This window comes from Chelonoidis abingdonii, chromosome 4 (genome assembly GCF_003597395.2).
Source record: "Chelonoidis abingdonii isolate Lonesome George chromosome 4, CheloAbing_2.0, whole genome shotgun sequence".
Classification (NCBI taxonomy): Eukaryota; Metazoa; Chordata; order Testudines; family Testudinidae; genus Chelonoidis; species Chelonoidis abingdonii.
In genome coordinates this window covers 95,749,564-95,771,772 of record NC_133772.1, presented here as the reverse complement: position 1 = coordinate 95,771,772, position 22,209 = coordinate 95,749,564, and the positions used below count along the sequence as shown (strand labels likewise).

Sequence of the window (22,209 nt, the reverse complement as noted above, 5' to 3'; positions counted from 1 at the left end):
TGATGATTCTCCATTTACAATTACATTTTGAGGCTGACCATTTAGCCAGATTTTAATACATTTAATGTGTGCCAGGTTAATTTTATATTGTTCTAGTTTTTTAGTCAAAACATCATGTGGTACCAAGTCAAATACCTTATAGAGGTACAAGTATATTATAGCAACACAATTACCTTTATCAACCAGACTTGTACTCTCATCAAAACAGATATCAAGTTAGTTTGACAGGCTTTAAAGCCAACCGGCATGGATTTATGGAAAATAATTACATCATCCTCATTTACATCTTTATTAATGGAGTCCTATATTAGCTGCTCCATTATCTTGCCCATGATTGATATCAGGCTGACAGTCTTATAATTACTTGGATCATCCTGTTTACCCTTTTTAGAAATTGGCACAACATTAACTTTCTTCCAGTCTTCTGGAATTTCCCTAGTGCTCCAAACTTTTCAGATAAGAACATTAATGATCAGTGAGCTCATCAGCCAGCTCTTTTAAAACTCTTGGATGCAAATTATCAGGCTCTGCTGATTTAAAAATGTTCTAACTTTAGTAGCTTCTGCTTAACATCCTCCAGAGATACCCATGGAATGTTAAGAGTGATGAAACTATATCATCTGTTCCCCTCCCCAATACAGAACAGAAATATTTACTGAACACTTCTGAATCTTCTGCATTATTTTTGCTAATGCTATCATCTCCACCTCCTAATTGGCCAATACTATTGCCAGAATTCTTTTTGTTCCTAATATAATTTCTTATTGTCCTTAACTCTGCTGGCCACAGATTTCATCTTGCTTCACTTTGCTTCCCTTATCAATGTTCTACAATTCCTAACTTCTGATTTATATTTATTGCTATCAATGTCCCTTTTCTTCAATTTGTTATATTATTTTTCATATCTGCCTTCACTTCCCCTCTAAATCAGATCAGTTTTTTAACCAACACAGCCTTCTTCCGCAATTGTGAGATTGTGGCTTTTTGGGCATCTGGTAAGGTCTTAAATGATTATTAATGATCATTCACTGTTTTCTGATTGAATTTCTCCTCCACAACTGATCATAGTAAGAACTGTCTACATAATGTTGTTTTGTATGGAAAATGGGCATAATGGGCATCTGTGAATGTTTCCAGTTACACGGAGGAGGGGCTTTGTCAATCCCTGGTGTTACTTCTATCTTATCCCTCCGGCATAATGACATAAGTGAGTGAATCCAGGTGAGAACTGGCTACCTGAGCTAGCTGTAAATATGTTTAGTGCCAAGGTTTAATCCTGTGCATTAGTAAAAACAATCCTTGTGTTCTGTGCTGAAACCTGTCATTGTTAGTAACACAAGCACAACCAACATATACTGGAATACAAATCCAATCGGTTGTTCCACCACAGAATTCCTGTATGACCTTGGGCAAGTCACACTCTCTATGCCTAAGTTTTCTGTCTGTAAAATGGTGATAATAGTATTTCCCTCCCTCATGAGGATGTTGTGAGGAGAATGACACCAAAAATTGTGAGACACTATCTCACCAGTTAGCTATCATGGTACTGGTCAGGGGTTTCCATACAAGTACCATAGCTAGATAGAGATTCTAATCTCCACATCTAAATAATTTCTAGCTATTCTACCAGCTATTTTTGAACTATGGAGGAGACTTCTTCCCATACTTACTAGTTAGCCACTTTCAATTTTAAATTCATTCTCTTCTGTCTGCCAATAACAGATCTTAGAAGAGGGAGGCAGCCGCTCTTCCAGTCTCATTTCTTCTCCATGCAGAGCTGAGCTCAGACACTGGTGTTACATACTATTTCCAGGATTGTTTCTTGCCATTTTTAATTTAATATTAATTTGATTTGCTGTTGGGCAGCACAGTGCACTGTAGTTATTTACATATAGGGTAGATGTTATGTTTCTGCTTTTTTTGGGAGGATTCCTTTAAGAGTAAGGAGTCTCCCTAGCTGTCTGCTGAGGGTGCAAGGGTGAGAGCTGATTCTAATTGGATGCCATGGAGAAAGTAACACACGGTGCTCTCTCCAAAGGAGACATTATTTGTACACTGCTGTGTGTGCTAGAGAAAACACACAAGGTTTTCATCCAGGGTGAAAAAGGGTGAGTGACAGCTCTAATTTTTCTTCCTCCATCATTAGCCAGACTCTCGCTGCAGAGGAGACCTTGTCTTTATGCATAAAATGGGGGCAGTCCACGCTTACATATAAGTCTGTGTTTGGGGCAGAACTTCTGTCTCTTAAGAGCTGGAGTGCTTGTTGCTCCTTGAGTTGGAATCGGATGTTACTCCCTGAGGCAGAGGTCAGCATGTCCGTCACGCATAGGCGAGACCGTCTGCTCCTCTCAGTTGGAGAGAGATGTTATTTTCTTAAGGAGCAGGATGTTATTCCTAGAGGTCTGCCCCCTGGAAGGGTCAACAGTAATATTTTATGGTTAACGTTTATGATTAATTTTGGCTGCGGCCTTTCCTTTCACCATTTGTACGGTGTCAATTCAAGCTGGCAAGGGGGGGAGCTTGACAAGGTTAAGGCGTGAACCATACATTCACTTTTCCTCCCAAAATAAACAATGAACCAATAATGCACATGGGAACTGGGCAGCACATTCCTAAATCAAACCAGAAGATTCACATAGTGAAATGAACGCAGAGGGAGCCAGGATTTTTTATTTTTAAATCCAAAGAATACCTTGTCAGAATAATGCCTGGGGCATTAGCTAAACAGTATCTTAGTAGTAATGATGGTAATTTTGCATCAGCTTTCTTGTGCATACATCACTGAAAATTTAACATCCCCTGCCCCTAACATCCCCCCAGCCCCCTGAAAAAAATGCTTGCCAGTATGGCTAGTAATTCTCAATTATTTGCTGCTGTTTGAAAGAGAAAATATGTTAGACTAATAACCTGATCCTGGTTGATTCTGAAAATAAAAGAACCAACTTAAATTTTGCCTTAGGAACACTCACTCCCTGACCCATCATCCCTCACAATGTGCTGCCTAGCTTTGAATATGAACTTTAGTTTTATAGGCAGTTCAAAAACAAACTCTAATAGCTCTATTTTCAATTTTCCCTTACTATGCAGATGGACTTGGTTAGAGGTTCTAGGAGATACTTAGCCCAGAGGAGGAGAGGAATACTTTAAAAGATAAAGATGCTTTTTGTGTACAAGTACTCAAAACTCTGCCTTTTGAGGAGATGCCCCATGATTACATGCCTTGCTTTCTATGGTGCTAATATCAAATGAAGTCCAGTGAGTTAAAGGAAGCAGAAGGTATTTTCTTGTGATCTGCTAGTAGAACTTTACATCACTTCTTAAAATACCATAATAAAATGAAAAAAGTAATGACAACTTGGGAGTGCATGAGCCATATATCCATAACGATTCATTCAGGGCTTCAGGAAACCCCTCTTAGTCTTCATCAGCTCCCATCAGCTTGGGCCTTATCACCAAACTGACTAGAACAAATGCTCATTATGTTAAAGAATTCTGATGAAGATTTTAAACAAAGGGGCAAAAGGATGCCAGATCCAACTTGCAAAACCCATCCCCAAAGCAGCCTCTCTTTTTAATCTCCTATTTTCTCTTATTTTTCCACCAAAGACTTGCTTTTCATAGTTGAAGAATATGCTACATTTTTCCCTCTCCATAATTTGGATTTTAAGATGTGGAATCTTTAAGTAAATTTTAATGCCTAAGCCTCAGACTATCATAGCAACAACGTGGTGTGAGCTCATTGGTAGCACTACTTGGACATTGAAAGGCTTTTGTTGGCGTTGTGATCTACAACACAGCAGAAATTAACACCCTGTTCTGCTATTTATGTCATACCACTGCAGTGCTACTACTTAGGATACTGTGATTGTGCCAAATCATGTAAGTTAGGTGTTGCCAGGCCTCATCAGTACTTGAATGGGAAACATTTGATAGCCACTCAAATGCTGAAAGACAATGAAAGGGGAGTGGTGAAGATTCAGTAGGAGGTGCTCTTCTCTCTGACTCAAACTGAGCCAATGGCCAGTATGCTGCTGGTGGGTGCTGTCATTTGGAGAGGGAAAATACCCCAGAACATGGGAGCTGATCAAACATGGCCACGGAATTTTTTGAAGTTACTAACACAGATGCGCAAATGGTAGAAAAAAATGTGTTACATATATATACATCCAAAATGGAAAGCAAAGTTCAACTCAGTGATATTCACAGCTCTTTTGGGCTCTCTTTCTATAATCATTTGAGGGCTCAAGCTTTTCAAGTGTAAATACAAAAAGCTCAAATGCTTGATTATTTGATAAACTGTAAAATTTTCAACTTGCAATTGACACTGTTATGATTAGTTATATGAGTCATATCATAATGGCACTATATAAATCCATGCTATCCCCATCTTGATTACTGTGTACAGTTCTGGGACCCCCATCTCAAAAAAGATATATTAGAATTGAAAAAAATATTGAGAAAGGCAACAAAAATGATTGGAGGTATGGAACAGCTTCTATGTGAAGAGAGATTCAAAAGACTAGTACCATTCAGCTTAGAAAAGAGGCAACAAAGATGAGGGGATATGATAGAGGTCTATAAAATTATGACTAGTGTGGAGAAAGTGAATAAGGAAGTTATCTACCCCTTCATGTGAGACAAGAACAAGGGGTCACCCAATGAAATTAATAGGCAGCGGGTTTAAACCAAACATAAGGAATTACTTCTTCATGTGACACACAGTCAAGCCGTGGAATGCATTGCCAGAGGATTTTGTGAAGGCCAAAAGTATCACTGGGTTTAAAAAAAAGTTCATTGAGGATAGAGCCATCAATAGCAATTAGCCAAGATGGTCAGGGATGCAACCCCATGCCCTGGTTGTCCTTTGCCTCTAACTGCCAGAAGTTAGGGCTGGACAACTGGGCATGGATCACTCAATTTTCATTTCAGTTCATTCCCTCTGAAGCATCTGGCATTGGCCACTGCTGGAAGACAGGATACTGGAGTAGATGGCCCATTGGTCTGACCCAGTATGTCCATTCTTATGTTCCTATGTGGTATTGTTCATGTTCACCAGATGCGTGACTAATGTAACCAGATATTCATGAGCTGCAAATATTTGCAATGTGCTGTTCGAGAGCAAACTGCAGCCCAAGAACAATTCACAGAGGAAATTGCAAATAATTTCAAAGTATGAAACTGTGAGTATTTTGCATTCTGTCCATTTACAATTAGTGAACAGGGAAAAGGTTACATTCATTAAATAACTTAATTGTGAATTATTTGGTCAGTTCTAATCACCACTGATTTGTGAACATTAGAAGTTGGATAAATGCAAATGATATATTAGCATGTTGTTATGAAATTGGGCTGTGGCTACGGCAGACTTCTACCCGTACTTGGGCTTATGCTCCATCTCCACACCCTGCCAGGAGGTCTCATCTTCTTGCAATCTCCACTCTTTCCTTGCCTCATTCTTTGTCTTCAGCTTATCTCCCACATGCCCCCCCTCAGTTTTTTCCCTTTCCTACTTTGGCCTGGTGTGTATCCCATCCTCCAATCTGGGTTAGGAGGAGGCTGATCAGTTCAGCATCTGCCTCCTTTCCTATCAGCTCATAAGAAATCAATTATTGACAACATGAAGAAGTTTGAGACCCGCTGACAGGGGAAAAAAGAATAGGCTGAAGGCTGAAAAGCAGGGATACATCCTGCTTGCTTCCAACCTTTTTCCATTTTCCTGGAAGTGAGAGAAGGAAGGGTTGGGTGAAAGAATTCACCAACTGAAGACACAATGAGGAATTCAAATGAATGCAAGAAAAATAATATAAATATATGTAGGGAAGGCAGAACCCACTCTCCAGTTAGTATTAGCATGGTGTTTAAGCAGTGTGGAGGGCCTCATGCTGGCCCTGTGCACCTGGATGAGCTCCAGTCAAAGGGAATAAGCAGCAGAAATGAAGGCACTATCCCGTGCCTGTGGATCTGTTTTCAATTGTGATTTTAGGGCTGGGGGTTTACTCCTGTCAAGGTTCCTTCCTCACTCTGAACTTTAGGGTACAGATGTGGGGACCTGCATGGACACATCTAAGCTTGATTACCAGCTTAGATCTGGTATCAGTGCCACCATCCAGAATTTTCAGTGTCTGGATCACTCCTTCCCCAAATACCTTCCCTCCCTGGGTAGCCTTGAGAGACTTCTTCACCAATTTCCTGGTGAGTCCAGATCCAATTCCTTGGATCTTTAAAACAAGGAGAAATTAATATCCACCCTCCTTTCTCACCAATCCCTAGTGAGTCCAGATCCAATCCCTTGGATCTAAAACAAGGAAAAATCATCAGGTATTAAGAAAAGTTTTAATTAAAGAAAAGAAAGGTAAAAGAAAACCCTCTGGGAGAGATTAGCATACCAGCTACTCTCACAGACAACACAGAAGATGTTCCCTGGGCACAATTTAGTTACACAAAAAAAGAAATACCCAATTTGATTCTACCTCTGTTTGCATAAGACAGGTTGCAAAGAAACAAGCTTAAACCTATTTATTCCTTTCTAACTACTACTCTGATAAGAGGCTGGTTCCTTGATCTTTTTCACTCGGCTGAACTGAAACTGACTAAACAAAGGAAAAACTTCCCTCCTTCCTTTTGAAACATCTTGTTCCCCCATTGGTTCCTCTGGTCATGTGTTAGCTAGGCTAGGTGAACTTTTTAACCCTTTACAGGTAAAAGAGGCATTAACCCTTAACCATCTGTTTATGACAACTCCCAACATCAGAATCCATCTAGTCTCGTTTGCCTTGCTGGCCACTGTGTCTTACCATCATAAAGATATGGTATTGTGATAGTGAATTGCCAATGCTGCTCCTAATTTTCCTTTTAAGATTACGGGATTGAATATTCCAGAAGAACCAGTAGTATTCAATCTCCAATAGTGGATGATGCAGAGGAAGGTATAAAACCTAAAGGAGAAACCAGTGAGTACTCCAGCCCAATCACTTGCCCATTATCTTACGGAGGAAAAAACCCAACTTTACTATTTTGCGAATGCATAGTAGATTTTTTGCAAACTAGCATCAAACTTGAGAAAAAAGACAAAACTAAATTAAACTTTCCTGGAGAAAACAAATCCAATAAATAAAAAAAAAAGTTTCAGAACAAGTTTTATCTTTGCCATAAACACTGCATAAAGTGAAAGCCAGACATCCTCTTTGGCCCTTTTTTGGTGTTTGCAGACGTGCCTGCACCCTTTACCTCTGGAATCTCTTGGCTTTGTTGAGTTATGATACTGGCACTTTCAAACCCATGGCTTTGCTTTGTTTGACCTGGTGTATTCATAAATATTTGCACTGTTAAGTTCATTATTTTGCACAGTAGCTTAGGATGCGCGACATGAGAGGTTACATATAAAAGAACGTAACAGTTTGATTTGATTAAAGTTTTCCCATAAAAAACCTCAAATATCCCTAACATCAGTCCATTTGCTTTTAATATTTATTGGGCGTTCAGTATGGATATGTTTTGTTTCCTAAAATAGCCAAAGTGTAAAATATTTCACCTTGTATTTTGGACTCATCGCCAGGTTAATTTCTTTTACTACATAAATACCAGCATTTGTTACCGAAGTGTCTATTTTTCTAAACATGCATTAATGATATCAAATAAACATTCAGCATTCAGAGAGTTTTTCTCCCCTGCATATGTTAACCCTTTGGCAGAACAGCTATAATGCCTACAGATCTTTAAACTATGCAAATTCAACACTATTTTAAATCACTGAAATGTCTGTGTATCATATGCGTACATTAGTGAGATGCAGACAATTCATAATCACAGAGGTTAACATGCATATATCCACCACAAACTCATAAGTCCCTGTAGGGAGATCGTTATTTTTCAGTGGATGCCACAGTTAAAATTAACATAAGGATTAAATAATTTGGTACAGTGGAAAACAGGACTTGCCCAGGATGAAACATTGTATGGGTATAACTATAGATCCAGTTGCATTATTTTAGACCTGCAGGTTCAGCCTCAACAGCCTGGGCTTGTCCTCACCTGTGGTGCTTGGGTTGTTGACTTACTGCTGGAAATGGACTCAATCTAATATAGTCTGCCTTCCTGGATCCTCTATTTCACACTTCTGATGACATGGCATGGAAATGTGACATACACTGCTCCTAGGCTGGATTCCATGAACTGTGGAACAAGTTTCAAGATGGAGTCCCAAATTTCTCTTCTGGATGAACAGTTTTTTATCAGAATAAACAAAGACACAGCCTGACCTTACTGGCATTACGTATGCAGAATTCCCATTAAAGTCAATGAAGGTTCCAGGCATGAGGGCTTGCAGGATCAGTCCCCTTAGTAATAAACCACTCCATAGTCTGGGAGGAGGGAAAAAATTAGAGGGGAAGGGACAGTGTGTAGAGAATGAAAGAGGGAGCAAGAAAGTGTGTCTCTCAGTCAGAGTTCTTTGACCCAGATAGTTTCAATTAGGATCAACAAATCCACTGCATATGCATTTATCAGCTCAGCATCAATCTAGATTATTTTAGCATGTTCATCACCATGGCATCTGAACACCTAATATTTCTTCTTAATTCTTACACATGCTTTCTTTTCCCCCAGCTCGGCACCTGGTCCTAACCAATATATAATATTAGGGCTGCTCAAAAATTTTCTGACAGAAGGTTGTTCCCTCAGAAACTGCTGATTTGTCAGAATCTAAATGTTCCACAGGACTGTGCCAATTTCAACAAAATTCCAACGGAAACCTGCCTGGTTTTCTGCCAGCTTGCCCACTTGCCTCCAAAGCAGCCTGCCTGCTGGGCTGACACGGAGCCTGAAAGTCTGGTGAATTGTCAGGGCTTTGGGCAGCTCAGGAAGCCTCAGACAAGTTTCAGAAAAGACTGAAAGGAATTATTCTTTTGACTTTTTCAAAACAAAATTTTGGAATTCCTGTTTCACAGGAAATTTCAATTTTTGTTCTCTTTCAAAACAATGTTTTTTTTTTATATTTCCCGTGGAACAGGAATTCCAGTTTCCATCCAGCTCTAACGAACACATTGCTATATTGCAGTCACAGAACATTGTCTCTGATATAGATTACAGTTACTGAAATATAACGATGGGTCATTATAAAACTTGTTCCATGAATGCAGAAGATCAGCTCTGTTCCAGCCTAACTGAGCAGCTGCTCAGGTACTATGGTGATTGGGGCATATAAGTCTCTAGATATGTAGAGAAACTACAATCCTTGACTTTTGATCAATAAGGACGATTTGCATTTTCTAGACTGCCAGCTAAATAAATATTTGGGATGATATTACACACTCCCGCTCCCAGCCCCCGACACAATTTTTGTTCATTAAATGCTCTGTTTACAATTACTCTTCTACAATTGCATCCTAGATTCCCTCAAATCCAACTTCTGCCACTTGCATTCCACTGCAACCACTCTTGCCAAAGTCTCTAAGGATTTTTCTAGCCAAAGTTCAGAACCAGTACTCCCTTCCTCATCATCATTGATCTGGCAGCCACCTGCCAGGTGCTTGTTTGGAAATGTAATAAATGGGTGATGGAGGGTGACATCATGAACCAGTTGGTGGAGGGAGTCAATCTTTTGATAATTAAATGAGAGATAACAGGATACGGATAGGCCATGAAGGGCCTTGAAAGTGGAGACAAGTAGCTTATGAGAGATGTGATAGAGAAGGGGGAGCTAGTGGAGGTATGCAAAGAAAGGAGTGACATGATTAAAGCAATGGGCTATGAAAATGATCTTTGCCCTCTCATATCCACTCAGAATAATGCTGCAAAGTTGTATTTGTGAAGGCCAGAGAAAACAATATTGCAGTAATTGAAACACAAGATGACAAAAGACTGGATGAAAGTTTTAGCTATGTGGATGGATTGGAAAGGCCATCTCTTAGAGAAATTATGCAGAAAGAATCTGCAAGATTTAGACATAGCTTGGAAGTGAGGACCTAGAGAGAGGGCCAAGTCAAAGATGATATCTGGGCTATAGGCCTGAGTGACCAGCATGATGGTTGTGTTGTCCACGGTGACCGAGAAAGGACACAGTGGAGAAGGGTGGGCAGGGAAAGAGGGGGAGATTAGGAACTCTGTTTTAGCCATGTTGAATTTGAGCAGACAGTTTAGGATCCATAAGTAGGTGTCAGAAAGACAGGCCAAGACTTTAATTTCGACAGTAGGAGACAGGTCTGGAGTAGAGAGGTAGATCTGTGAGACATCTCCATAGAGATGGCAGTTAAAGTTGTGTTTGCAGATGAGATTACCCACAGATAAGGTGTAAAGGGAGACAAGAAGGGGACCAAGGAGAGAGCCCTGTGGAACCCCCACAGAAGGTTGGAGAGGATGAGGAGGATCCTCCAAAGGACATGCTGAAGGAGCGATTGGGGAGGTAGGCAGAGAACCAGAAAAGGATAGTGTCACGGAGGCCAAGCGAGACAAGATTTAATCGCTGACAGTGTTGAAGGTCTGAGATGTCTGAAATCGCCAAAGGATTCACGTTTTTATCATGTTGTTGCTAAAAGAGCCCTGAGGGTACATATTCCATAATTGTTCGATGGCCTAGCACAGTTTACCACTACTATTGATGATAGCTCAGTCATGATCCAAAGCCAAATCTGTGTCTGTGGATCTTTTACAAAGAATGGGGAGCCTGAAGGTTAGTTGTCTGAAGGTAGCAGAGACACATTTCCAGAAATATGGATTTACATTTCAGTTGTTTTTATTTCATGTACAACATGGCTGGGTTTATTTAAATTCATCTAACAGCTCAAAGTATTATATGTTTTGAAAGGTGTCTTGTCAGAAATAATATCAACAGTAAAGAAAATAGATACCCACAAAATTACTAGCAAAGTGCGTCAGACACAAATGAAACCATCGTTTATTAAAATACTTCCAGCAAATAGACATCTGTCAGACATACATTTTAGTTTTTTGCAGACTCAAAAAATAGTTTCTAACTTTTTAAATAAATTCACTGGGAGCTAGATTATTAACTGTATCAGGATTAGTAAAACATACTATCTCAACAGAATTCTTTGACCAGAGAAATCTATAATATCTAAGCAATATATTTTACATACAAAAATATACTTGATATGGTGAAGAGTAATAGTGAAGAGGAAAATATATCCTTTTATTTACAAACAATGGTTCTTTAACATTTCTTTAAAAATAAATACTTCATTTTGTTGCAACTTTTTTTTATATATATATATATATTTTTACAAATTCAACTCATGTTTATATTTTGGTATTTTGACAAAATTTAAAGTTCCGATATATGACAGAAATACATATTGTCACATTGTAAAGAAAAAGAGTACCTGAATCTAATTAGCTTATTTTTCTTGAATATTTATAATTTATTGTAGTGTTTGAGTCTTAAAAGAAAAAATACTCCACAATGTGAGTGTTCCAGGATTTTTGCTGCAAATGTTATGGGACTAAGGATGGACATTTAAGCCTAAATCAAACGACAGCAAGCACATCTAATGCTGCCATGTGTGATAGCATCTAGGCAAAGCTGTTGTTTTATTACAACAAATCTGATATAGACATAGGTAAATAAAATAACCTCTGTGTATGTGGAACTTATTAGGTACACTCCCATAATACTAATGATATTGCTAGTATATGCCATTCTACTACATTCTAAAAGGAAAGTTAACACAACTGCACCATAAACTATCTGCCTAAGAGTGAATTCCTAACAGCAAATTCTTAACAGCCCAAGAGATCTGTATTTAGATATTTTTTGAGTGGGTAACAGGGGGATATGGAGCAGGAGATGGGAAGGGAAACGAGAGCAATCATACTCAACAGGTAAAAGTTTTAAGTGAAGTCTCTTTGAACTAGTACTGGTTTGAAAGATTTTTGAAAGCTGGTTTTCAAAAGAAGTAAATAAAATGTTAAGAATCACACCATATGCCTGCTAAATTCTGAAGTCCATCTATCAACCTCCACTTCTCCCAAAATTAATTCTTCTCCATTTTTGCTTCTTACAACATACGACTATGGTTAGCTATAAGGTTTATAGTTTGGAAAAAAAATCTGAGAGTAGTTCTACACCAAAAACATCCCCCAAACAAAAACGCAACTTAAAAATTTTGGAAGTGCCCTAAGTGATTTACATCATTTCTATACTACGGGGACACTACTAGCTATGATGCTGTAGTTATTCAAGCATAATCCTGTAGCGTAGACACAATCAATAGCAACAGAAGGGATTTTTCCATCTCTTGCCAGAACACCATCTCTTCGAACTACAGTAGCTAGGTTGACAAAAGCCCTCTTCCATCGATCTAGCTGCATCTACACTAGGGGTTCGGTCAGTATAGCTATGGCACTCAGGGGATATGAAATATCCTGGCATTAAACAGATATACAAACTGTAGCCCCCAAATATTTGGCAAACACTTTCAAATCAAACTACATTTGCTCTTTTGGCATGTTTGCTATTTGCATTTGAAAGGAGCATCCCACAGGTACCAGGATGGATGGAGAGTCACAGATGCAAGTTTCCTGGAGGCTCATCTGTCACTTAGAGAAAAACAAATTACTTATCATTTAGCATGTCTCTATAAAACATCCACTACTCACTCCATCTCCGAGCATGAGCTCAGAGTCTCCTCCTTTTGCTTAAACAGAGATCAATAGAATTGAAAACCAGTGCATTAAGGCAAGAATGTACTTCAGTTGACATCACTTCTCTGAACCTCCAATCCTACAGCCTTTTAAATCCCCTGCCTCCAGCCTCCCTGACTTCTCACCCTGTTTGAGGATAATACTGTCTGCTTGGGGCACCAGAAACCCAACGGCTGCCCTGGTTGTGTGTCCCCTCAAGTGTATACACAATCTGCTTCTTATGAGCAAAATGTCTGCGTCTGATAATTAGGCCTCTTTAGCGGACAGTCTGGTAGCCACCAGACTACAGTTTGCATATCTGTTTAATACAAGAAAATCTCATAATTAAAAAAAAAAACTGTCAGTACTGCAGTAGAGAGTCTCTTCTGGACTTTCTGCAGTGATGATGCACAGGAAAAGCAGTGAGCTTTACAGTGTTTTGACAACAATGATATTATTCCAGCTTTTTGTTTTTCAAGTATGCTACAGACTCTCTCCATCTGAACCCTAGATAGGTATGGAAAATATGTATGAAACAATGTCAGAACACTCGGATACTACTCATATGAGTGGACTGGCACAGAGATATCCTTCCCCAGAACTCCTTCCCGTGGATTTTCCTACAGGAAGCAATGATCTGGGCCCACAGGATTACTTACATTAGTAAAGCTATTCACGTGCACAAGTGCTTACTGGATCAGGCCCTCTAAAATGGCTTCATTCTACCATATATTATATTGTTGCTGAAACATTTGAGGTGATAGAGGCACAAAAGGTATCTAATCAGAAATATCTCAGAATCCCCTTTACTGGAGGTTTTTAAGCATGGGTTAGACAGACAGCTCTCAGGGATGGTCTAGGTATACTTAATCCTGCCTCAGTATGGTGGGATGGACTCACATAAATCAACTAACTTGGCTAGCTGAAATGTTATGGCATAAGGAAAATAAACCATTTCTTTCAACCTTTACAGGCTATCAGATAGCACCAAAAATCATGAGATTTGATTACTTTGGTACCACTATCCTAGCCTGCATAGCTACAAATTACATTAGATAAAGAAAATTGCCTGATTTTTGAAAATAAGAGAGCTCAAGAATAGATAATCTGCTGCTACAGTAAGCACTGGTTTTGATGGAACAGCATTCCACTGAGGCACTATTGAACTTAGGTTAATAGATTCCAAGGCCAGAAGGGACCATTGTGATCACAGTCTGACCTCCTGTATAGCACAGGCCATAGAACTTCCCCAAAGTAATTCCTAGAGCAGATCTTTTAGAAAAACAGATTATATTGATTTAAAAATGGTCAGTGATGAAGAATCCACCACGACCCTTAATAAATTGCTCCAATAATTACTCTCCACTGTTAAAAATTTACACCTTGTTGCCAGTCTGAATGTGTCCAGCTTCAACTTTCAGCCATTGAATAGTGTTATAGCTTTCTCTGCTGGACTGAAGATCCCATTATTAAACATTAGTTCCTTAAGTAGATACTTCTAGGCTGTAATCAAGTCACCCCTTAACCTTCTCTTTGTTGAGCTAACAGACTGAGCTCGTTGAGTCTCTCACTATAAGGCATATTATCCAATCCTTTAATCATTCTCATGGCTCTTCTCTGAACCCTCTCCAATTTATCAACCTCCTTCTTGGATGACAGCAGTTCCAAGGAAATCTATAGATATCCATTCCATGCATCTTTTATTTGGACACTAATGGCTTCACATTCAGCTTGGAGCTGGACATTGTACTGAGATACTCTTTGGCTGCTGTGACAGACGGTGTGGAGGGGGAGTTGTTAGCCATGCTAAAGTTATGTCTATCTTTAGTATTTTGGAGGAAAGCTCCCACTTGCACTGCATCAGGTACAGCTTCAAGAGAGGTGGCAATGGTCAGAGCATTTGTGTAGAAAAGGCTCAGGTATTTTCACCACCATGCCATCCAACCCTCTTCAGAGAAGGTCTAGATGACATTGTTATTAAAAAATGTCCAAGCCATAGTGCTAGTGTAATGTTAGCTGGATTCACCCAAAAATGCTAGTATAGATAAGGCTTAAGAGGTTACCTGGTACTCTGATCCATTGGGTGGTAGGATGGAAAAGGCTGATACATCCTCAATAGTTTAGAAAGGTTAGACTCCTAAGCTAAACTTCGTCCTTCCCAGGACTACTTGAAAGGTTAAAGAAAGAATACTGAAAAAAATTCTCTGAGTGTCTGAAGATTCCAAGAGGACATTTCCAGGGTGATCTAAGCCCCTGTAACAGCTGATAGGACTTACAAAATAGGTTTAATGTTAACATTTTGGTTCATAAGTTACGTTGAAGTTTTTTCCTGTATATACCAAGTATTTTTCCTTTCGTTACAATGTTTATATATTTCAGCACTTGTCTTTATTAACTTTGGGTTGGGGGATATTTAGGTTTCAGTGTTTCATGTTATTTAAAATCATGTGGAACAATAATAAAGCAAAAGGGAAATTTCCATTTATAAACAATGGTTGCATGTGTAAATCCCATGCACTTGGATGAAAGAATAGACTCCAAATGTCTGATTTACAGTGCAATCTTTACACTTGGGGTTCTCTGTGGTACAAACCAGAAAGAAAACAAGGCTGTGTTTTATGAAATTCCTTGGGAGAGTTTTCCGGAAATAACATTCTGTGAAACACTACATGCTTGACAAGGTGTCCATTTCAAATATGATATGTAAACAACTGCACTTTTTTATTTTACACGTTTTTACTCATCACTTGGTAGACGATAACTCAAATGTACAGTGGTTAGTTATTTTTTCTTCTGCTATCTGTGTATTTCAGCGATTCCAGTTTGTTTAAATTTCCATATGCACTGGATCACAGGCTCATTCTATTAGTATTTTTCTCCACACAAACCTCTTCCAATTTCACTATAAGTATATTCTTAAATCATTAAACTTATAAATGTAGATTTTCACAATAAAGCACACAATACAAAAGACAGATTTCCATAGGTCACTCATGGACAGATCAATAAGAAAAGTCATAAAAATAATATAATGTATATTGTTAAAATATCTCTAATACGCAAAATAATCTGTTTCATTTTTAAAGCAATATGACGTAACAGTAATATAGATATTCTCCTCACTCTCAAAATCTAATGGATGAAATAGTGTTTCACAGTTATAATAGCATTATAATTTATTCAGAACCTTACCTAACAAGCTTATGTGCAGTAGGTCTCATATGTTTATCCTTGGTAATGTTGAAAAACAGGGCCCTTTTAGACTGGTCTTTACAAACCTCCACAGGCCAGGCAATAGCAAGGGGGTTAAAAGAAACTGTTGACTTTCTTTCCTTTCTACCTTTTCCTTTCCTCCTCCATTCTATCTTTTCTATTCCTCCCCAGATCAGAAAGCTCAGGTCAAAAATCTGTCCTCAAAATACATCTGAAATGCTTTCAACTTCCTGGACATAGCACTTTATGCTGTGCCATTGTGTTATTAGACAGAAACTTCAGGGGTATTCACATCCCAGGTTTTGATTCAGGCTGGTCTCTAAATGTTAAATCTAGAGTACCTAAATAGTGCATAATTATTTAATTTACATATACACATAAGTAGGCTTGGAAGGATTCAATTTTTAATCAGTAAATGTCAGTAACTGTTGATTTCACCGTGTACATATCAACCGACAAAAATAGTTCCATCAATAACAACAGAAATTTACAGATAGGCAAAGTAAAAAAAAATGCAGCTTGAGAACTTATTAGAGTTTGATTTAGGGATATTTACTTTGTATACTTCAACGTCTGATATTGACAATTTGTGTTTTAATGGTTATAAAGCTTTAACTGTTTGAAATACATTTACTCTCATAAAATAATTAATGTCTGATTCCTCTGCCCCCCCAATTTCCTGCAATGATAAAAATTTAAATAATACTTAAAATTAACAGCAATATTATTCTTCAAAATAATAAAAATCGAATTCTGCCAAGCCTTAATAGAATATCTGTTAATCACAAATGCCACTTTTCTGCTAGAATAACTTCATTAAGATCAATAGGTGGCACCAGTCTTAAAGGTCTCTGATCACTTGTGGATATTGGCCAGTGGTCTACCAGCATGCTTTTTAGCTGGTCAGGTCAATTCATTCAGAGTAAAGCTTACAATAGTCATTAAATCCCAAGCAGGGGAATGGATCAAATGAACCAGGTGTTCTTTTCCATTTAATCTAGTAGTAATCCTGCTAGTAATAAAAGGGTGGAAGTTTGAAACATAACTGCCCCTTCACGGAAAAAAATAATTACAATTAGACCTGAGAGGAAAGTGTTTTCATATCCAGTGAGAAATTTTGAGATTTTGAAAAAAAAAATCTCCTCGAATTGGGACAAAAAGTAAAAAATCTGAAAACATTTCAGGAAGCAAGAATTAGGGAAAAAATGAAGGGTTTCATTTATACAAATTTAAAACATTTCATTTCAATTTTGACTTTTTAATATTTTTAAAGTATAAATTAACCACTATTTCTAAACAAAAAGTCATTTTGAACCCAAAATTTAAACATTTCATTTAAAAAATGTTTACATGGGAAATTTTGACAATTATAAAACTTTTTTTCCACAACATTTTTTCAAACCAGGAGATATGTTGAAAGCAATTTCCCCAAGATTTTCTGTTTTGATGAATTTGCATTTTCTGATGAAAAATGTTTTGTCAGAAAATTCCCATCCAGCTATAATTACAATATTCCAGAGTTTTTTGACAGGTACAGAACAGTACAGTACAGTAGTTTGCTTAGAGACTTATCAAAATCGTCTTGCCTACTGCTGTTCTTGAATCTTTGGCTTGTATGAGCACTATTGCTTATGTTGTACATCGTTAATGCTGATTGCCAAAGTAGATGCATTTCACCTATGTTTGTGCTTGGTTTGATGGAAGACAGAAAATTTTGATCTTTGGAATTTGCTTTCCTTCAGTCAGAAGAATGGTACTACCGTATCACTAGCACTTGAATGTTCTCGCAAATGTCCATGCTAACTGGGGGAACACCTCCTCCTCATGAATCTATTTACCCCCATTGATCTACATTTGATGTGTTTTCATTAGTAGCATATTTACACATATTACGTTCATCAACAGCAGCTACAAATTCCAAAATATATAGGGCTATCTTACCTCCCTTAACTTTATTTGTTCAGAACTATCCAAATGAGAAACATAAATAGGGGTGCTACAACTATTGTTTTCTTCAATAAATATACAACCACCTTATCAATCTTGCTATACTTACAGCATCTCATTTGCTATGTAGATAACCCAATATATTTCTTTCATTTATATTCTTTTCAACTGCCATGTCAAGGGATTAATACCTTCCTTACTATAGATTCTAAACTTTCTGCTGTATCGTTATTTCATTTGTATTGGTCATATGACCCTAGTAATCAGAAGGTTTTTATAATTTAGTAATTGTGGAAAGTTTTCTTTATAAGATCCCTACCCAGTTGCTTGTTTAGTTGCAGTCTATTGTTTGTCTATAATAAAAGTTCTATTTATTTTTAATAGTCACTATTTTTATTCTACCTTGAAACTTTGTCTGCTGCAAGGATCTCTCTTTCTAAGAACCTGATCCTGTGATGTAATGAGTGCCTGAAAGTAACAGTGGAGCTCAGGGCACTCGGCAGGACACTTCGCAAAGAGTGGTTATATTATGACAAGATGATAGCAAGATTCTCTTACTTCTTCCTCAAATTCTAACATAATAGAGTACATGTTTGTTTTATACATACAGATACAAATATATGGGGAGACAAGAGAAGGCTGTATAATATGTTTTATAATGAGGTGCTTATTGTTAAAGAATATGAGCTTCAATAGAATTTAAAGCCAGACATTTGGCAGTAAATATATGACTCTATGGAGATGTGTTATGCACTATAGTTAGATGAATGATGACAAATAAATTATCTTACGGCACTGATAATTTGAAATAAAAAATGCTTCTGTCCTTTGTCTTTTTGAAACAGGCAACACGAAGAACACATAAGAAAACATCAAGTCAAAACCATAAAAATAATTTGCCAGTTATATCATCTACATATTATAAGACAACAGAATCTGAAGCTATTTCTCTCACCACATGTGCAAAATATTATTCCTATTTCAATGCATATGGCACAGACTGAGTTTTCTATAAAAATAACTGTAATAAAATACAGAATACATTAATTATAATAAACTTGCATCAGTTTTAACAAAATGAATTTAATACTTATTTAGACTATCAAAAATGATTTAGGATCTAAATTGCCCCCAGTTGCCCTGAGGACTAAAAGCTTATGATAGAATAGCCTCTCATGAGTTGAACTGTACCTCTGTGGTAATTTACATGAAGCTAAAGTAAGCAATATACAGGTTGTTAGCTGTTACTTAATTCAACATCCAAAACCCTGTTTTTATCTTTTCCACATTAGTGCACAATGCATAAGTACTTCAAATAATCATCTAGAAAAGAATTGCATTTTAAGCCATGTAAGGAAGAGTTATATAAAACCCTTCATAATTCCCCTGTAAACAGCTTCTTAGTGTTCTCTCTACTAAATCAGCAAACTCTTTATAAAGGATTGGAAAGTCTTTAGTGGACTGTCTCAGAAAGAGATGAGAAAAGCAGAACTGCATAACATTAACATAAGGTGCTCCCTGGGGAATGGGCATAGTAAAGCATCATGCAAGGTATTAAGTCACACTGTCATTATTTTCATGTGTCTTCTTTCAGTTAGTGGTCACGCTGGCTTCCTTCTGACGTAGTTTTTCTTTCTGTTGTTCAGGAAAAAAGAGCTTTATTATCATTCTTGTCTTTAATTTTCCATCTGTTCTCAAACTGCAACAAGCATGTGGTCTAGAACACTGAACTGAGTAGCAGCAAACCAGTCATAGTAGATTGGAGCCTTTTTTTTCCTCCAGAAAATTAACTCCTGGAGTGCCATATCATAAATATCTAAACTATGCTCTAGTTTGTCATTTCCTGCAAAGATTTCTTTCAACACACAATGCCCAACTATCAAACTCCATAAATGCCTTTCTATGAATTTAACTAGTTCTATATGTCTTTAAGGAGTCAGTCACTTTAAATACAAACAAGACATTTTGCAAAGATCAATGCTGCTGCAGAAAGCTGGAAACATTTCAAAATAATGTATACAAAATGTATGATTTTAATAGCTTCTTCCATTCTGCTTTCAAAGCTGACCCTCATAGAAGCCCATTGTGGGCAGTAGGGAAAAAAAAGCATAAATTGCTGAGCTTCATGGGCATTGCTACATTGATTGACAGGAGGGTTTTTTTCTGAGTTGGAAGTAAGGAGGCATCTCCTGAGAAATGAAGCGAAATTTCTTGAGGCAGAACAAGTTCAAAGCAATTGTTGCTGCTGTTGCTCTGATCTTGAAAAGGTAGAAGTACATACACAGTTAACAGGTCAACTAAAATGTTTGAATGTTCTCTCTTTAGAAACAAAAATCTCAGTGCAATTCATGACAATATTCTATTTACTTCCATGTGTCCAGAATTATTAGAGTGGAAACGTATCAAAACTGCTAATCAGGTTTTGGAGAAGAGAATTATTATATAGTCTTCACCCCCCCATGACCCCTTCATCCTCCCTCCCCTGCCTGGAGCCTCCTTCCACACCCAGAACTCCTAATTTCTGGTCCCACCCTGGAGCCAGCACCCTAGCTAGAGCCCTCACCCCCCCCTGCACCCCTAACCCCAATTTCATGAGCATTCATGGCCCGCCATACATCTTCTATACCCAGATGTGGCCATCAGGCCAAAAAGTTTGCCCACCCCGATCTGGACCATCCCTGACAGCTGTCTGTCTAACCTGCTCTTAAAAATGTCCAGTGATGGAGATTCCACAACCTCCCTAGGCAATTTATTCCAGTGCTTATTCATCCTGTCAGTTAGGAAGTTTTACCTAATGTCTAACTTAAATTGCCCTTGCTGCAATTTAAACCTATTGTTTCCTGTCCTATCTCCAAATGTTAAGGAGAATAATTTTTCTCCCCCCTCCTTATAACAACCTTTAACGTACTTGAAAACTGGTATCATGTCCCCTCTCAGTTTTCTGTTCACCAGACTAAACAAACCCAAATTTTTCAATCTTCTCTCATAGGTCATGTTTTCTAGACCTTTAATAATTTTTGTTGCTCTTCTCTGGACTTTCTCCAATTTTTCCACATCTTTCATGAAGTGTGGTGCCTAGTTAAGGCCTAATCAGCATGGAGTAGAGTAGAGGAATTACTTTTCATGTCTTGCTTATAACACTCCTGCTAATACATCCCAGAATGATGTTTGCTTTTTTTGCAACAGTGTTGCACAGTTGACTCATATTTAGCTTGCAATCCACTATACCAGGGGTCAGCAACCTATGGCATGCGTGCCAAAGATGGCACGTGAGCCAATTTTTAATGGCACGCGGCTGCCTGTTGGGACTCCACGTGCCATAAAAAATCCTGCCGACGCGGCAAGCTGTAGGGTCCGCGGTCCCGGGACGGAGCGCTGGCTGAACGCAGCAAGCCGCTGGCCCCTCTCCCACCTTCCCTCAGAGCTCTGCCACCGTGCTTGCAGCCCTCTGGGGGCTGGGGCTGTGCACTCCCGAGGGGCAGCGTTTGGCTCCGTGGAGAGGTAAAGATGCTCTCTGCTCATCCAGAGCCCTGCTGTTGCGCCCACATCGCTCTGAGGGGTGGGGTGGGGCTGGGCTGTGCGCGTGGTGGCAGGGCTCCAGATGAGCAGGGAGCCTCATGGTAAGGGGGTCGGGGGGGGGTGTCAAGGGACAGGAAGCAGGATGGGTTGAATGGGGAGGTGGGATCCCAGGGGGGTGATTAGGGGTGGGGGTCTCTGGAGGGAGCAGTAAGGGAGCGGGGGAAGTAGATGGGGGCATGGGAGTCCCAGGGTCTGTTTGGGGCGTGGATAGGGGTCAGGGCAGTCAGGGGACAGGAGCAAGGATGGTCCTGGGGAGCAGTTAGGGTGGTGGGGTCTCTGGAAGGGGTGGTCAGGGGACAAGGAGCTGGGGGGGGTTGGATGAGTTGGGAGTTCTGGGGGGGCTGTCAGGAGGCAGGGGTGTGGAGAAAGGTTGGAGCAGGCAGGGAGCAGGGGAGGTGTATGGGTCTAGAGTTCTGGGGGTCCTGTCAGGGGGAGGGGAGCGGTTAGATAGGCATGGAAGTCCAGGGGGTCTGTCTGGGTGCGGGGGTGTGGATAAGGGTTGGGGCAGTCAGGGGACAAGGGGCAGGGAGGTTTAGATAGGAGGTGGGGTACCAGGAGGGGGTAGTTGGGACAAGGATGAGGTGGGGGGTGGGGGTTCTGGGTGGGGCATGTCACCCAATGCCCCTCTGACCCTGAGATCCGGATCCCCCCACACTCCCAGTTCTCTGCCTGAGCCTGCACCGCCCACACCCCCCCAGACCCCTGCCTGAGTCCTGGTCCATCCACCGCTCTGTTGAACTTCCTTCACCTCCCCCCCATTGTCCCAGCCAACTGTGCTGGCACTCCCACATACTACAGCCCCCCGTGCCCTGACATCTGCATCCCACTCACAAT

The 22,209-nt window shown here is 39.2% G+C and overlaps 1 protein-coding gene across 3 annotated transcripts in view; it reads right to left on the bottom strand.

Annotated features, from left to right (window-relative positions):
- Positions 1-17,899: 17,899 nt before the first annotated feature.
- Positions 17,900-22,209, bottom strand: part of LOC116829382 (formin-like) — a 254,480-nt gene continuing 250,170 nt past the window's right edge. For all 3 annotated transcript variants that reach the window (XM_075065486.1, XM_075065487.1, XM_075065488.1), the window contains one exon: positions 17,900-19,431. In XM_075065486.1, the coding sequence (XP_074921587.1) occupies positions 19,387-19,431 (45 nt within the window). In that variant the 3' untranslated portion in view covers positions 17,900-19,386. The remainder of the gene's footprint in view (positions 19,432-22,209) is intronic.